The sequence below is a fragment of the Mirounga leonina genome, unplaced genomic scaffold (assembly GCF_011800145.1).
Source record: "Mirounga leonina isolate KUSES-001 unplaced genomic scaffold, KU_Mleo_1.0 Mir_366, whole genome shotgun sequence".
NCBI lineage: Eukaryota > Metazoa > Chordata > Mammalia > Carnivora > Phocidae > Mirounga > Mirounga leonina.
Genome location: NW_023270709.1, coordinates 17385220 through 17398746, shown reverse-complemented (window position 1 = coordinate 17398746; position 13527 = coordinate 17385220). Strand labels below are relative to the sequence as shown.

The 13527-nt window shown below is 60.1% G+C and overlaps 2 protein-coding genes across 7 annotated transcripts in view; one reads left to right on the top strand and one right to left on the bottom strand.

Annotated features, from left to right (window-relative positions):
• The window catches only part of DTNBP1 (dystrobrevin binding protein 1), a 121628-nt gene extending 117697 nt beyond the window's left edge, over positions 1-3931 (top strand). Inside the window, exons 9-10 of the mRNA XM_034985717.1 lie at positions 2397-2540; positions 3587-3931. Coding sequence (XP_034841608.1) covers positions 2397-2540; positions 3587-3804 — 362 coding nt within the window. The 3' untranslated portion in view covers positions 3805-3931. The remainder of the gene's footprint in view (positions 1-2396; positions 2541-3586) is intronic.
• A 546-nt stretch (positions 3932-4477) lies between these two features.
• JARID2 (jumonji and AT-rich interaction domain containing 2) overlaps positions 4478-13527 on the bottom strand; it is a 259499-nt gene continuing 250449 nt past the window's right edge. For all 6 annotated transcript variants that reach the window (XM_034985710.1, XM_034985716.1, XM_034985714.1 and 3 more), the window contains 5 exons: positions 12699-12881; positions 12144-12274; positions 11460-11643; positions 9486-9593; positions 4478-6426 (listed from right to left, as the gene is read on the bottom strand). In XM_034985710.1, the coding sequence (XP_034841601.1) occupies positions 6244-6426; positions 9486-9593; positions 11460-11643; positions 12144-12274; positions 12699-12881 (789 nt within the window). In that variant the 3' untranslated portion in view covers positions 4478-6243. The remainder of the gene's footprint in view (positions 6427-9485; positions 9594-11459; positions 11644-12143; positions 12275-12698; positions 12882-13527) is intronic.

The window sequence follows — 13527 nt, the reverse complement described above, 5'->3', positions numbered from 1 at the left end:
TATTAAAATTACTGTGTCAGCTTTCACGTTGTTTATCTACTTTCCATTTTTCTTAAGCTTTTCGTGTGTTTTAATGTCCTTATGTTTTAGGAGTGTCTGCTAGGAATGAAACATAGGTAGATTTTAATCACTTTAATTCAGTCTTATAACCTGTTACAACTGGCAAATCTGATTCATTTACATTTCCTGGGCTTAATGACATACGTGGCTTCATTACCATCTTTCTTGGTGCCTGCCATTCGATGCTTGTTAATCCAGTTTTTCTCAAAGTCCTACTCCTGTTCTCGAACAGGACAGGACAGACCGAAAGGAAAGGGAGACTCCGGACCTTTCAAAACTGCAGCCGGGGCGCCTGGGTGGCTCAGTCGTTAAGCGTCTGCCTTCGGCTCAGGTCATGGTCCCAGGGTCCTGGGATCGAGCCCCACATCGGGCTCCCTGCTCTGCGGGAAGCCTGCTTCTCCCTCTCCCACTCCTCCTGCTTGTGTTCCCTCTCTCTCTGTGTCTCTCTATGTCAAATAAGTAAATAAAATCTTTAAAAAAAAAAAAAACAAAAACTGCAGCCAAAGCAAGGCCAGTAGCCAGAAAGGCCGTGCTGACAGGCCTTCATACCCATAAAGGAAAACCTGCCTGTTTCCAGCCCAGCGGCCGGCACCCCCATAGGGCCCGCATCTGACCAGTGGGCACAGTGGCCCTGACCGGTCGGGCTGTGACACAGCAGGACTGCGAGGCCGTGACCCAGTCCACACCCTGGCCGAGTCCATGCTGACCACGTGGCTTTGGATGTTGCCATTTTGGGGAGGTCACCTAAGCTTGAGTAAGCTCCCTCCAGCTTAGGGACAGAAGTGTTTTGCTCTTTACTTCGAATCTTAGGGTGACCGTTAAGGGTGCCGTGCCTCAAGATGATCCGGTCCTCCCTCCCTCCCTCCCCCCCCGGTGCAGGGCCTCACACCGCGTGGGCTCCCCACATACCCCCTGCGGCTCCTGTCGCCAGCGCTCAGTCCTCTAGTACTGGGTACGCTGTGACCAGCTGCCCGGCCCCTTCGGCCCTGCGTGCCCAGAGCGGCTTCACTTGGCGAGCTCTGACTGAGCTTGTGTCTGATCCTTGATCTTAAATGCCACTTAATGTTCTAGAATCTTAGAGATGACATTCATCTCACCTCTTTGAACTTCTTACTCCACGGTCTCCTGGCTTCTGTTGTTGAGAAGCGGTCAGACTATTTCCTGTTCTTTCCTCATCTGTCCCTTCTCTCTGCCGTTCTCCACTGATGGAGGTGAGGATTGCTTTTATCTGTCTTCCTGAATCTGGTCTGGAAAATCAGCCCCGTGGACTGTCACTGCTCCCCAGCGTCTGGTCCTGGAGCCCTGACGGTGTTCAGCGTTTGCGTTTTCCCACTGTTTCTGGACTGTGTAGGGGAGAGTTGATTCAGTCTAGCATGTTCTTGTGGACTTTGGCCCTCACTCATCTTCCGTTTAACTTCTGCCCAAAGTTCTACATTTTGGTGACTAAAATGTTCCTATCTGAAAGTCATTTGGCTTCTCTCAAATGTTTGTCTTTTAACCCGTTTTTTTGATTCATCTTTAAGTTCATTAAAATACTTAAGTCATTTAAATTAAATGGCAGGGGGTGTTACCCCACGTGTCTTTCTGCTGACCCTCCTTGTGAGTGGCAGGGTCCCGCGTGCCGTAAGCGCTGGGCTGCGCCGAGTTTGTGTGTCTGCGTAACTGGGAGACCCAGGGCTGAGGGTATGTCCGCATCCAGAAATATTTCATTTCTGCCGGACACTGTCACGCCTGGGATGGTGAAGCCAACGGGCTTGCGGTTTTCTGGGCCACAGAGGTAGTAGGAATGGGGCTCCAGACCAGGGGGCCGCGTCCCCCGGGGCCCAGGCTCACTCGCAGTCGTCGTCTCCTCTTGCCCGTGGGCTGACTTGACTTTCCTGTAGTCTGTGCTTTCACTGCAGGGAGTTTGCGGGCCTTGCCCAAACCTCGTCTGCTGTTTCGAGCAGGGACTAGAAAGAGGCCACCAGGGCAAGGATAGCTTCAGCCGGGGTTACCACGTTTTGGGGCATCTGCAGGCAGGAGGCAGAGCTGTGGTGGCAGGAGGGCTCTTGGAAACAGGGCCCCGCTCAGCAGCGAGGATGGCTGCATGCAGGGGCGAGCTGTCTGGGGCACCTGCAAGCAGGAAAGCTGCCGGAACGGGTCCCCGGGCATCAAGGCTGGGCGAGGAGGGAGTCGCAGCGCCTCGCCGGGAGGGGTCCTTGCTCTGATTTAGAAGGTTCGGAATGGCAGGAACTTCTGTCTCCCGAGCATGTTAGCCTAATGCACTCAAAGCTCACCTCTGAAAGGGTTATTCAAGACCGAAGGTGTCACTTCCTCTCGCGCCCGTGTCTTCCCAGAGCCCATGGGCAGCATGTCGTCCATGGAAGTGAACATTGACATGCTGGAGCAGATGGATCTGATGGACATCTCTGACCAGGAGGCCCTGGACGTCTTCCTGAATTCCGGCGGCGAAGACAACACGGCACTGTCTCCGGTCTCAGGTGGGGGTGACCAGCTCGCACGCACTGTCACACTCATACTCGCACCCTCTCCCCCCAGAGGGCAGCCCTCTGAGGACTGTGGTCAGCCCGTGCCAGCCCGAGCTCAGCTGCTTGTCCTGCTGCCCGTCAGCCACCTGGCCGAGACCGTGAGCGCGGCCCACACCCCCTCAGGGGCCATCGGGCTGCATCAGGGCTCGGAAGGCCGTGGGAGTCGGGCCGTCGGGCCTGACGTGGGACCGGGGCTCCCGCAGGGCTTGAACCCCCGCCCCGCCTGCCCCCAGCACGTGCTTCCTGGAGCTCTTGCTCCGCCTGGGCTCTGGTTTGGGTGGTGGCTGCACCCCCGTGGGCACTTGTCCTCTACACACCGCCTTCCCCAAACTGTGTGTCACGGAAGTGGGGCAGACGATTTTCCGAGGCCCCAGCCCTAGAGCCGGGCTCAGCGGGACACCGTCCCTCAGGCCCAGGCGGGGCCTGCTCATATGCGGGTAAGCGCTCTCCTGTCCCCTCCGGCCGGGGCCACCCCCCAAGCCCCAGCTTTCCCGTCAGCGGTGCTGCCTTTAACTTCGCCACGAGGCAGCGCTCTCCCCAGGCCGTTGTCCCGGGGCGCCGAGGCGGGGCCGCTGGGAAGGGTGGGAGTGCTGGCCCCGTACCCTGGAGTCAGGAGGACGCAAGCTGTAACTCGACCAGCTGCACGTGACTTGGCCTCCTTTCAGGCCTTTGTAGTTGCCATGAAGTTGGAGAGCCACCAAAAGACCGGGGAGGTTTTCTCTTAGCGTTGATCCTCCAGGGTTCCTCCCAAGGATATACGGAAATCCAGGTTACGGTGGTGACACAGGCTGCGGCTCGAAGAAGTGCCGCCTGTGCCTTAAGCCCTGGGCTTTGCTGGTGTGGAAGGCGGGCTCAGCTCGGGGCCCTGGCGCCACCAGCTCACTCGGCAGCGCCCGGGTGCTGGGACCGGGCCCCCCGGACTGCGTGCGCATCTGGATGGCCTTCCGTGGTACTTCGCCACTGCACCGTCTCCATGGCCGTTTCTCTTCACTTCGCAGGGCCCACCTCGGGGGTCGGCCGGCACGACATCACTCTCCAGGTCCCAAGGGCCGCCGAATCCCAAGCTGCGCGGCCTTCCTCGCTGTCCGTCTGCTCCGAGCTGGCTGCCCCGGCCCCCCGCGACCGTGGCGAGTCCCCCATCGTCCAGTCTGACGAGGAGGGCGTGGAGGTGGACACAGCCCTCGCCACGTTACACACGGACGACAGCGACTCCTAGGTCTGTGTGCTCCCACCGTGTGTCCCCTCACTGTGCAGGCAGGTGGTTTTTACCCAGTTTGCCAGTAATGTGTGAGAAACTGACTGTAAGAACAGCTGACAATAAAGTTCGTACGGAAGGGCTTCTAGCTAGAGCCGTCCTTCAGGCCTTCGGGGCAGGGAGGGCAGCTTGGGCCCCGCGGACCACGGAGGGGCCTGCGTCTGGCAGGGCTGGGCCGGGAACCCTACGTCCCTGGCTCGGCCCAGTGTGGAGGTTGGAAGCCCTTTGGAGAGACTAAATCTGCTTCCTCCACGGTGTAGCCCGAGTCCGCTGGGGTTTCCCTCTGTGAGGACAAAATCAACACCCCGCAGCTGTCCCTGCTTTAACATGAGCACACACACCTGCGCCCAGAGGAGAAGGATCCATCATCCAGATCACTTCTCTGTTCCTCCTCCTGCCGGGAAGCTGGCCACCCGGCGGGGCCCCCTTCAGCAGTGCTCCCGGCCCAGCCTGCTGGCAGGCTGCTCGGAATGGAAGAGCTCACAGCAGCCACGGGGGCCCCCGTTCACCTGGGGGGGGGGGGGGGCAAGCCCCCAGCAGGGGCTTGACCCCCGGGGAGTGGGGGGGGGGGGGGGGGGGTTTGACCAGAGAAAAGCGACCTCGTTTCATTCATCTTCCACAAGACAGACAAATATCCAAAAAACTTTTTATTATTAAACCTTGTAGTACAAACCTGAAAAGTAAACAAAAAACTGGCAATAAACAACATGAAGTCCTCCCTCCCGCGGGAGGGGTGCAGAGCAGCGCTAATAAATTAATTAAATGTCAAACTGTAAGCCAGAGGCAGAGTTTACTGTCAAAAAGAGGGAAAGTACACAGCAAGGCCATAAAAACCGGACAACCACATTGGAAAACACTTGACTCTGTTTATGTAATTGTTAAATATTCCAAAAACAGTTCAGTCTTCTGCAACAACAACCAACAAAGTGTAGCACAGGACGCTCCTGACAGTCCCGCTGACAAGCTCAGTGCAACAGGGGCAGCTACGGGCTCGGTGGGTCCAATTACGAAACAAAGAACAGCTTGTGAAAACAGTTCCCTTTTTTATTCCACACATACTGTACACACAACCGGAGAAGGGCAACAGCTACTCCATTATTATTTTGTTGTTGTTGTTCAGTGATGTAAGCAGCACTTATAAATGTTACAAGAAAAACCCTGTAAGCATCCAATCCACCCGATGAAGAAACGGAAACGTAAGGCTTTTCTTCATCTTGTCTTCGCGCCCTCCCCACCCCCCCACCGAGAAAAAGGCTCAAGTATTTAAAACAATTTACAGGCGTATGTACAAAAGGGATGGGATTTTTTTTTTTCTTCTTTCTTTTTGTTACAACATGAAGAGAAAAAATAGACAAGATGAGCGCAGATGCATTTTCACATTCAAACAGAACTGCAGACCTCCTAGTGGCTTTGAGTGTGACCGTCAACGAGACGAACTGAAGAGAGAGATTAATGCTGACGCGTGAAGGTGGGGAACAAGCAGTGAGATGGAGACGGAATGTTAGAAAGATTGCACATCTAGGACAAAGAAGCACTTACGGCTTCGATCGCTTTTTTTTTTTCCTTTTTTTGTTTTTCTTAAGGATGCTATTGAAGGGTTTTTGATAAAGTAGCCAACAGCACCAAAAAATAACAGAATGGATTTCCTAATGAAATCAGGCACAGGTGTCCCTCACGTGACCCCTCCAAGGCAGGCAGTCGTCTTCGCTCGCTCTCCTCTTTCCCAAAAACAGATGCATAGTGATGTGCTGGTAAAGAGAACCTCGGCGCTCCTCTTCGCGTTTTGCCTCGGGTTAGGAAACTACGTCCGCCTTCAGCTGCCATGACCTCCCCAAGACACAACATGGGGGTTCTCCGGTTTTAAAAACTACAAACTCGTTTTGCACATGACAGAAGAAAAGACAGCCAGAGTAAAGCCATTTCTTTTCAAGTTTTGTGTGTGTGTGTCTCCTATCCCTTTTCCTCTCTAGAAAAATCTGCTCACATGACTGATGGTTTTAAAATTTGTTCTCCAAACTTCACCCTCTTCAAAAATGGGTTAAAAAGCCTTTTTTCCCCAAGTTACCAAAGAAAACAAAACAAAACAAAACAAAAACAAAACAAAAAACCGAAAAGGCGTTTTTCAGCCACAGGGGCAATACAAATTAATACGGCCCCTCAAGGGTTTTTAAAACAGTGAATATACGGCAGCTTCAAAACTCTGACTGCAGTATCTAGGTATTCTAAGTACAAAAAAAAGTTCAACAGTTTAATGCTAAAACAAAATCAGTTCTCTAAAACCAGAAGAAAATCTTCTTTAGAGCTAGTGCAAAGACAGCTTGAATCCTACAGCAAGTACTCCAAACTAGAATATAATAATTACAAAAAAATATCTATCAGTCGACACGGCTGTTGGCATCTTCACGACGAGCTTGCAGCACTTTTGGATGAACTGGAGGATGAAAGCCGGGATGGCGGCACGTCCACAGTCGCTCTCTTGCGGGGCCCTCTTTTTGGTGTCGGTTTACTGAGACAGTTCTCAATGCTGCCGTTCTTACCAGATACTTTGCCACAGATCTGGTTGACCAGACTGATGATCTGTTCCTGTTCCGGGTCGAAAGGGAGAGAGAATTAAGAAACCGAAGACCACCGTCCCAGAACCGCCCAGGGCACGCTTGGCGCCGACTCCCCATCGCACAGCGAGCCTGGGGCAGCCGAGGGGCCCCTCCAAGCGTGCTTCCTGGAAGCTGGGCGAGGCCCCAACGGCTCCCTGGGCCCTTCTGAGCGGCAGCGCGAGAACCAGTGAGAACATCGCTCAGGGACAGTGAGGCCCCCTCCCTGGCAGCTTAACACCCATGAAGTCCCGTGACTACAGGCAGCAGGGAGGACGGCGGCCCCCTCGCCGCCGAGCCACAGCCGCCCACACAGGCGTGGACGACAGCGGGCACTGTGGGCCCTGAGCCCGGCTCAGCCTGCACCGCGCGTTGGGGGGGCGGGGGGGGGGCGCTCCAGCCTGATACTCTAGCCTCCCTTCAGCGGGTCTGCTCATCGATATGCTGGTACTCCCACCCAGGCACTGGCCTCAAGGATGTGCGCAAGATCCACACAACTCCCAAACCATCCAGTTTTACAAGAAACCATGCGCCAAATTATCAAAATGGCAGATGGCCTAGCCTGCATGTCATGAGCACCTGCCCTGGACCAGGGATGGAAGAAACCATGTGGACAGGGGGGCGGCAGAGGCCTTTCCTTTACTCAAAGGCGTCCCAGGCTGGCCCTCCAGCACCAGGAGGCTCTCATCACAGGGGTGGAAGGTCTCAAAGGGGAAGTGAAAACCGTCTGGAAAGAAAGTGAAAAGCACCCTGGAAGGAGCCGGGCCGCCCGTGTATGGAAGCGCCGTCTCTGGCCGTTTTTAAAAGCACTTTATGGCAAACCTAATCGAGGGTAAATAGAGGAGCTTCTTTAAAAGCTGGTTCCAAGTGGCTGAAGCCTCCTGGCAGCACGGGGCCAGGCAGCGCCCTCCCTGCGTCCCACCAGACAGCTGCCAGGAGGCCCGGCGGCTCCCCGGGCGGCCCAGGAGGCCTGACCAGGCTTGCGGGACGTGCAGGGTCCTCACAAGCCATTTCTAATACCCAACCCAGAGTGAGTATTGCCCAGGGAATAACGTGTGCACGCACACACACACACACACACACACACCAGGGAACGAATGAACACACACACACACCCCACACACACCAACCCGAGAAGGAACGGATTCAGATTTACCAAGATGAAGCCGCTGACAAAGGAGGCGGCTTCGAATGCCCTTCTTACTCCTCAAAACCATTAAGCTTCAAGAAGAACCCGACAGACGTGATTCTCTGTCCAGTGATCTGGTCCCACACACCACCTGGCTACCCAAGACGGGCAGAGAGGGGCGAACCCACGTTCTGCAGAGCCTCACGGCTGGGTGGCGGCGCCCCGTGAGCTCACCGGCCCGGGCTCGGCGTCTGCTGCCGACACGAAGCACCAGGGAGGCCAGAGCGCCTGCTGCCTTCAAGCTCCCGCTTTAAAAGCGAGACCCCCGTCTATTTTCAGCTTTTCCATCCCATCAGCCGAAGGCTCCCCCCCCGCCCCAGGCCCACAGCCTGAGCCCCGCGGATGCACCATCCCCCCCGCCCAGTCCCGCCTGGGGCTCCGTCGTGTGGCATGTGAGGACAGTCCCCTCCCACAGAAGTAGCCGCAGGGTGCAGGACAGAGGCTCCGTGGGGAGGGGGTCTGTGGGAGGGGGACCCCCCCCAAGACACAGCGCGAGGGCCTGGCGGACGGGCGTGTGCTGCCCAGGACAGGTGATACACCACTGTTGCTGGAAAGGGGGGCCCCCAGGAAGGGCTCTGGGGCCGTCCCAAGGTGAGCGGTGCGTCTGAGGGGCAGGGCCGCGCACCCCGGGAGGCTGCGGGGTGAGGCGCAGAGGCACGGGCCTGCTGCCTGTGTGGGGACAACCCCGGGCCGGGGGCGCCCGCTCCCCCCAGAAGCACTGCCGTCTGTGGCCACAACCGAGCCACGGAGCCAGGGCTGCAGATGGTGTCCGCCCCCCAGGACAACGGGCCAGGGCAAGGGACGGAGGAAAGGACCACAGGGAACACGAAAGCACGACCCCTCGAACAAGGACGGAGGCACAGAAGCCACGGGAACCGACCGGGCCCGGGATGCATCTGGAAGGTGGACGGGACTTGTGGAGTTGGATGCCAAAGGAAAAAGGCCCCGAGTGTCCACTGAGGCCCCTGAAGAGGACAAAACCGGCTCCCAGCTTCCAGAGCTGGCCCTTGGCCTCGTGCCCTGCTGGGGGCGCACCCGGTTCTCAACTGGAGATGGGACGGAAGAGGCCAGCGCAGTCTGCAGCCCACACAAGGCAGGCGGCCCCGCAAAGCACTCCCACCGCCCCCCGACCTAGCACATGCTCATTCCTGGGGCACGGACGGACGCAGGGGAGTCTCCCGCACGGGGGCCCTGCCGGACCCCTGCAGGCCGCCCAGTGGGGGGAAGGGACACAGAGCCGGCGGAAGGACAGGGCTAATTCCCTTGTGTCTCAGGAGCTCCGCGGGGCGCAGCGAGGGAAGGTGGCCCTGTCCCCAGAACCCCAGAATCGGGCTTCTCTTACAAAACCGAGACCAGAGACTTGGCTCTGAGGCCCCCCATGCACCACAACCAGGCCCCGGGGTTTCGTCTGTCCTGTGATGGACGTGCACAGGTGGCCCGCGCCCCCCGCCGACCCCTCGGATCTGCACCCCAGCCCCTGCCGTGGGGGACGGCACTGTCCCTCGTTTCCTTAGCCCAGCCCACCGGGGTGAGCGGAGGCCCCGGCGGCCGCCACTGCCGAGATGCTGTACGGGCCTGGGCCAGGCCCCCACGCAGGGCAGGTGGGCAGCGGGCTCGCGGCTACAGAGCTACCGTTACCAGGACGAAGAAACCCGGAATGAATGGGAGTTTGTAAAAGTAAAGACATTTCTGAGTTTAGTCCCTGGGATCCTCCAGGTCAGGTGGGACACAAGCTGGACCTACGCTACTCTCCATCCCCAAGTCGGGCCGTGCGGCGAGTGCGGCGCAGCCCAGGAGAGCCGGGGACAGTCGCCGTGCCCCGCAGGCCCCGCTCCGAAGGCGCGCCCGCAGCGCACACTGACCTCATCGTAGCGGTACATCAGCTTCAGCCCTCGACAGGACTTCTGCTTCTCCACGTGGCGCAGCGCGCACTCCAGGCAGAACACCACGTTCTCGTTCTCCTGCACGACCTGCGGGGAGAGCGCCAGGCCTGAGGGGCGGGGCGTCGGAGCTCTGCTGCGGCCTGTCCCCGCGCTGTCGCCCAGGCCGACGGGGTGCCCGGGACGTGCGACTGCCGGGCAACGATGAAAAGCCGGAAGCAGGCACCGGGAGCAGCACTTCCAACTAGGAAGTGAATCAATGCCCGTCGCTGAGGTGCACCGACGGGCGCGGGGGCCTCCGTCCGCCGGGTTTCTGCCACCCACAGGCCGGAGAGGACCCGAGAAGAACGCGACGCCTGCGAGCGCTCGGCTTCTGGGCCTTCCGAGACGGCGACTACACGAACCAGGGCGGGACGCGACGTGGCAGCGTGGGTCTGGAGGGCTGTGCAGGGACGCCCCCCAGACGCTGTCCCCCTGCGGCTCCGTGCCCCATCAGCTCGGCTGGTTACCCAGCTCCCCGACACTCCAACCGCGCGTTCCGCACCATCTGCAGCCCCGACGTGCGCGGTGTGGACGCGCGTGCCCAGGCACACAGGAGCCCGGCCGGCCGGCAGGTCGGTGTGGGGGTCCTCGCCCCTCGCCCTGGCCCCTAGTCCTGCCCTCCCGAGCAGAGAAAGGGAATATGCTGCCTTAACACGGGACGTGCAAGGGGCTGACAAGCCTTCTCATAAAGATGCAGGGGAAGCAGCTGCACGACGAGCTGCAGGAGGGAGGCACTAACACAGGCAGAAAGCCCTCACCTTTTAAAGACACTCAGGCCAAGCACAGAAACAGACAAAAAGAGGAAGCCGTGAACAAAAACACAAAGCTTCTGACTAATCCAAGCAATGAAAACTGTAAAAATAAAACCTGTTTTTACGTACAAATTCAGGTGGATCTGTGCTTTCTTGACACAACACTGGGGCTGCTAGGAAAGGCCTGGCGACAGCGCTCAGGGCCCGCCCGTCCGCACAGCAGCCTGAGCACAAACCCGCGGGACCCAGCCGGCCCCGCATGGAGGTCGTGACCGGGCCACTGGGGCTCGGGGGAAATAGCGGGGCCGCCGCCCACGGGAGCGGCTCCGGCCGGCACAACAGGATGCGCTCGGGGCGCCGCGGCTTTCCCAAGTGCCGCTCACCCAACGCTTTGAAGGCCTGGGGAAACGCTCAGCACTTTCTCTGAGAGCAGGACCCTAGATTTCGTCTTCCTAGAAGGACCTTGGAGAGACGGACCCGACAGAAGAAAATACAGATGTTTCTTGGCTTACGGGAGGATCACGTCCCGACAAACCCACCGAGTTCAAAATAGCCTCAAGCGGAAAAGGCGCGGAACGCTGCGCCCCCGGACGCCGCCGCCGCCGCCCCCCGAATGCTGCACTGAACCCGAGGGCAGAGCGGTGGTCGGGGCGCGCGCCGCGGCCACGGCCGCACGGCTGGGGGGGGGGGGGGCGGCCTCAAACTAAAACCTCGAGTCCAGTTTCTAGCGCGTGCGTCCCACTCTGGGGCTGTCGGAAGAGCAGCCCCTGAAGTCGGGAGCGCCCGGAGGCAAAACGGGCGGTGTGGCTGCTGGGGACGCGGCCGTGCCGGCCCCGCCCGCCAGTCCTAAGCCTGCGGCCGCCGGGCCTTTGGGGAGGCAGCTGAGGTCCCAGGGCGGGGGCAGAGGAGCCCCAGGGGCCTGCGGTCGTCGGCCCAGAGCGGTCCCGCCAGAGACCAGGAGCCCGTCTTCCCAGACGCGTTTCCGAGCCGTTCGGCTGGAGCCTGACAGGAGCCGAGGCGGCGAACGCGCCCCACGGGCCCTCCGAGCAGCAGCTGGGGCCGGGCGCGCAGGGGCGGCGCGAGGGCGCGGGGCGGCGCCCGAGCCCCCGGCCGCGCCACAGCACAGCCCTGCAGCCCGAGGCCGGGCCTCCCCCGGGCTCACCATGGACAGGTAGCACAGGTGCTGGCAGACCTGACACCTCCTCTCCGACGTCTCCAACTGCAGCCACTTTCGAGGCTTTTTCTTGCCATCCGCCATGGCGCCGTTGCCGTCGTGGCTGCCGTAGCGCGCGGACGAGTGGAGGCCGGCCTCGAACAGCTGCCGCCGCTGCCGCAGCTCCGTATCCCTGCGCGCACAGAGGGGCGGGCCGTCAGGGCGCGCGGCGCAGACCCGCGGGCTAGCGGGCGCTCGGGAGGGCGCGGGGCTCTGGAAGCCCCGGGGGGAGGCCGAGAAGGGGCTCCCGGAGGAGGCCGAGCCCTGGCGCCGTGTCTACCGCAGGGGCTCCGGAGCCAGGGGAAGGCCGCCAGCAGGGGCGCGGGGACAGCGAGTGGGGGGCACCCGACGTGGCGGCATCTCTCCACGGCCGCACACCGCTGGGATCCGGCAGTCCGCCCAGGGCCCGCCTCCACCCCTTCCCCCGGCGGACTAAGCTCCCGCAGCTGCCGACCCCAAACATCAAGCCCCAGGCCGGAGAGGGCAGAGGAAAGAGAACCCACCACGCTCCCAAAGCCTCCCCCGCCGGCCGGGGATCCCCGCGCGGGACCGGCCTCCGCTGCAGCCCTCGGGCGCACCGCCGCCGCCCCCCCGCATCAGGGGCTCCCGGAAGGAAGCCAGACCCCAAGTTACCTGAGCTCATCCAGAAGGGCGGAGATGGTACTGAGAGTGGGGCCGTTTTCCTTTTTCGCTTCCGCTTGTGCAATCTGGTAGAGTAACTTCTCCATGGAGAATGGCTTAGCTATATGGCGACGCTTCATTTCCTGCAAGAGGCGACACAGCCCCTCAGGGGACGCGCGGGCTATCTGAATTCCCGAACTGTGAATTCCAGGTGGAGTCAAAGCAACTGAAAGTCCTGCGACAATCCTGTCCATCCGCCCGCCCCGGGGAACGGCAGCAGAGAGCGGGAAAAGTCCTTGGTGGGGGCGGCCGCCGCAAGGCACGTGCCACCACTTAAGTTTGACCTTAAACTTCTTTTGTACCGTCTTCCCGATACTGTGTGTGGGTCAGTAACAACTCAAAACCGTTCCCGATACGCACTCCCCTCTCCTACAGGAACCCCCCCAGCTGCCAGTAAAGGTCTCAAAGGGATCCTCGGCAGCTCCCCCTTCCCTGGCCGGGGTGCACTCCCGCACGGTCCACGCGCAGCGACGCAGCGGGGTGCGCAGGGGGCTGGGCCAGCCTCACCTTGGCCGTCTCGAAGCCCATACTCGTCCACTGGGTGGTGGCAAAGTGCACGGTCTCCGAGACGCTGTAGCCGCAGCAGACTTTGGACACAAAGGAGCCCGGGAAGCAGACGACGAACTGGCCACTCTGCTGCACGGTCCTGTGCACCTTGATCCCCTCTTTACACAGCACCTCCGGGGAGATCTAGGGGGACAGGCTGGGCTGGGGCGCACTCCCTGCAGCTGCCCGCAACCATGACCCGCTGCTCACGGCGCCCCCGCCCCGGGACACGGCCTCAACCCAGCAGGTGTGTTAACACGCACACCTGTGGGGGGGGGGGGGGGGGGGGGGGGGATCAGGGCTTCAAAGGGGCCTGCGTGCCAGGAGGTAGATTCTGTTTTGTATTAAGGGTTTGCTTCTCCTTTAGGGAACACACATAATTCCTCAAAGAAGAACAAAGTTCTAAACGGGTACTGGCTGGCGAGTGACACCGCGTTCACACAGGGGTGCGGCCACTGGGAGTACACGGCCTGTCCCGTGCAGCACCTCCACGTGGGAACGGGATACATATACACCGCCGGGGGCTACCCACGTGGCCTCTGGAACCAGGTGGGCGCAGCGGTGCGGGCTGGGGGGCTTGGGCCCAGCACCCCCAGAGGGGCTGATGCTCCCCTTCTCTGCGCCGCACCCAGAGTGAGGTGGGCCCAGCAGTGACAGCAGACGGAGGCAGAGGTCAGCAGAGGCCAGAGAACACAGCTCAAGGCTGAAGTTAGATTCCCAGGAACTCAAAAGGCCCAAGACCTTCCTGAAAACGGGGTCAAAAGCCTCACGACCAGCAGCCCAGTCACCT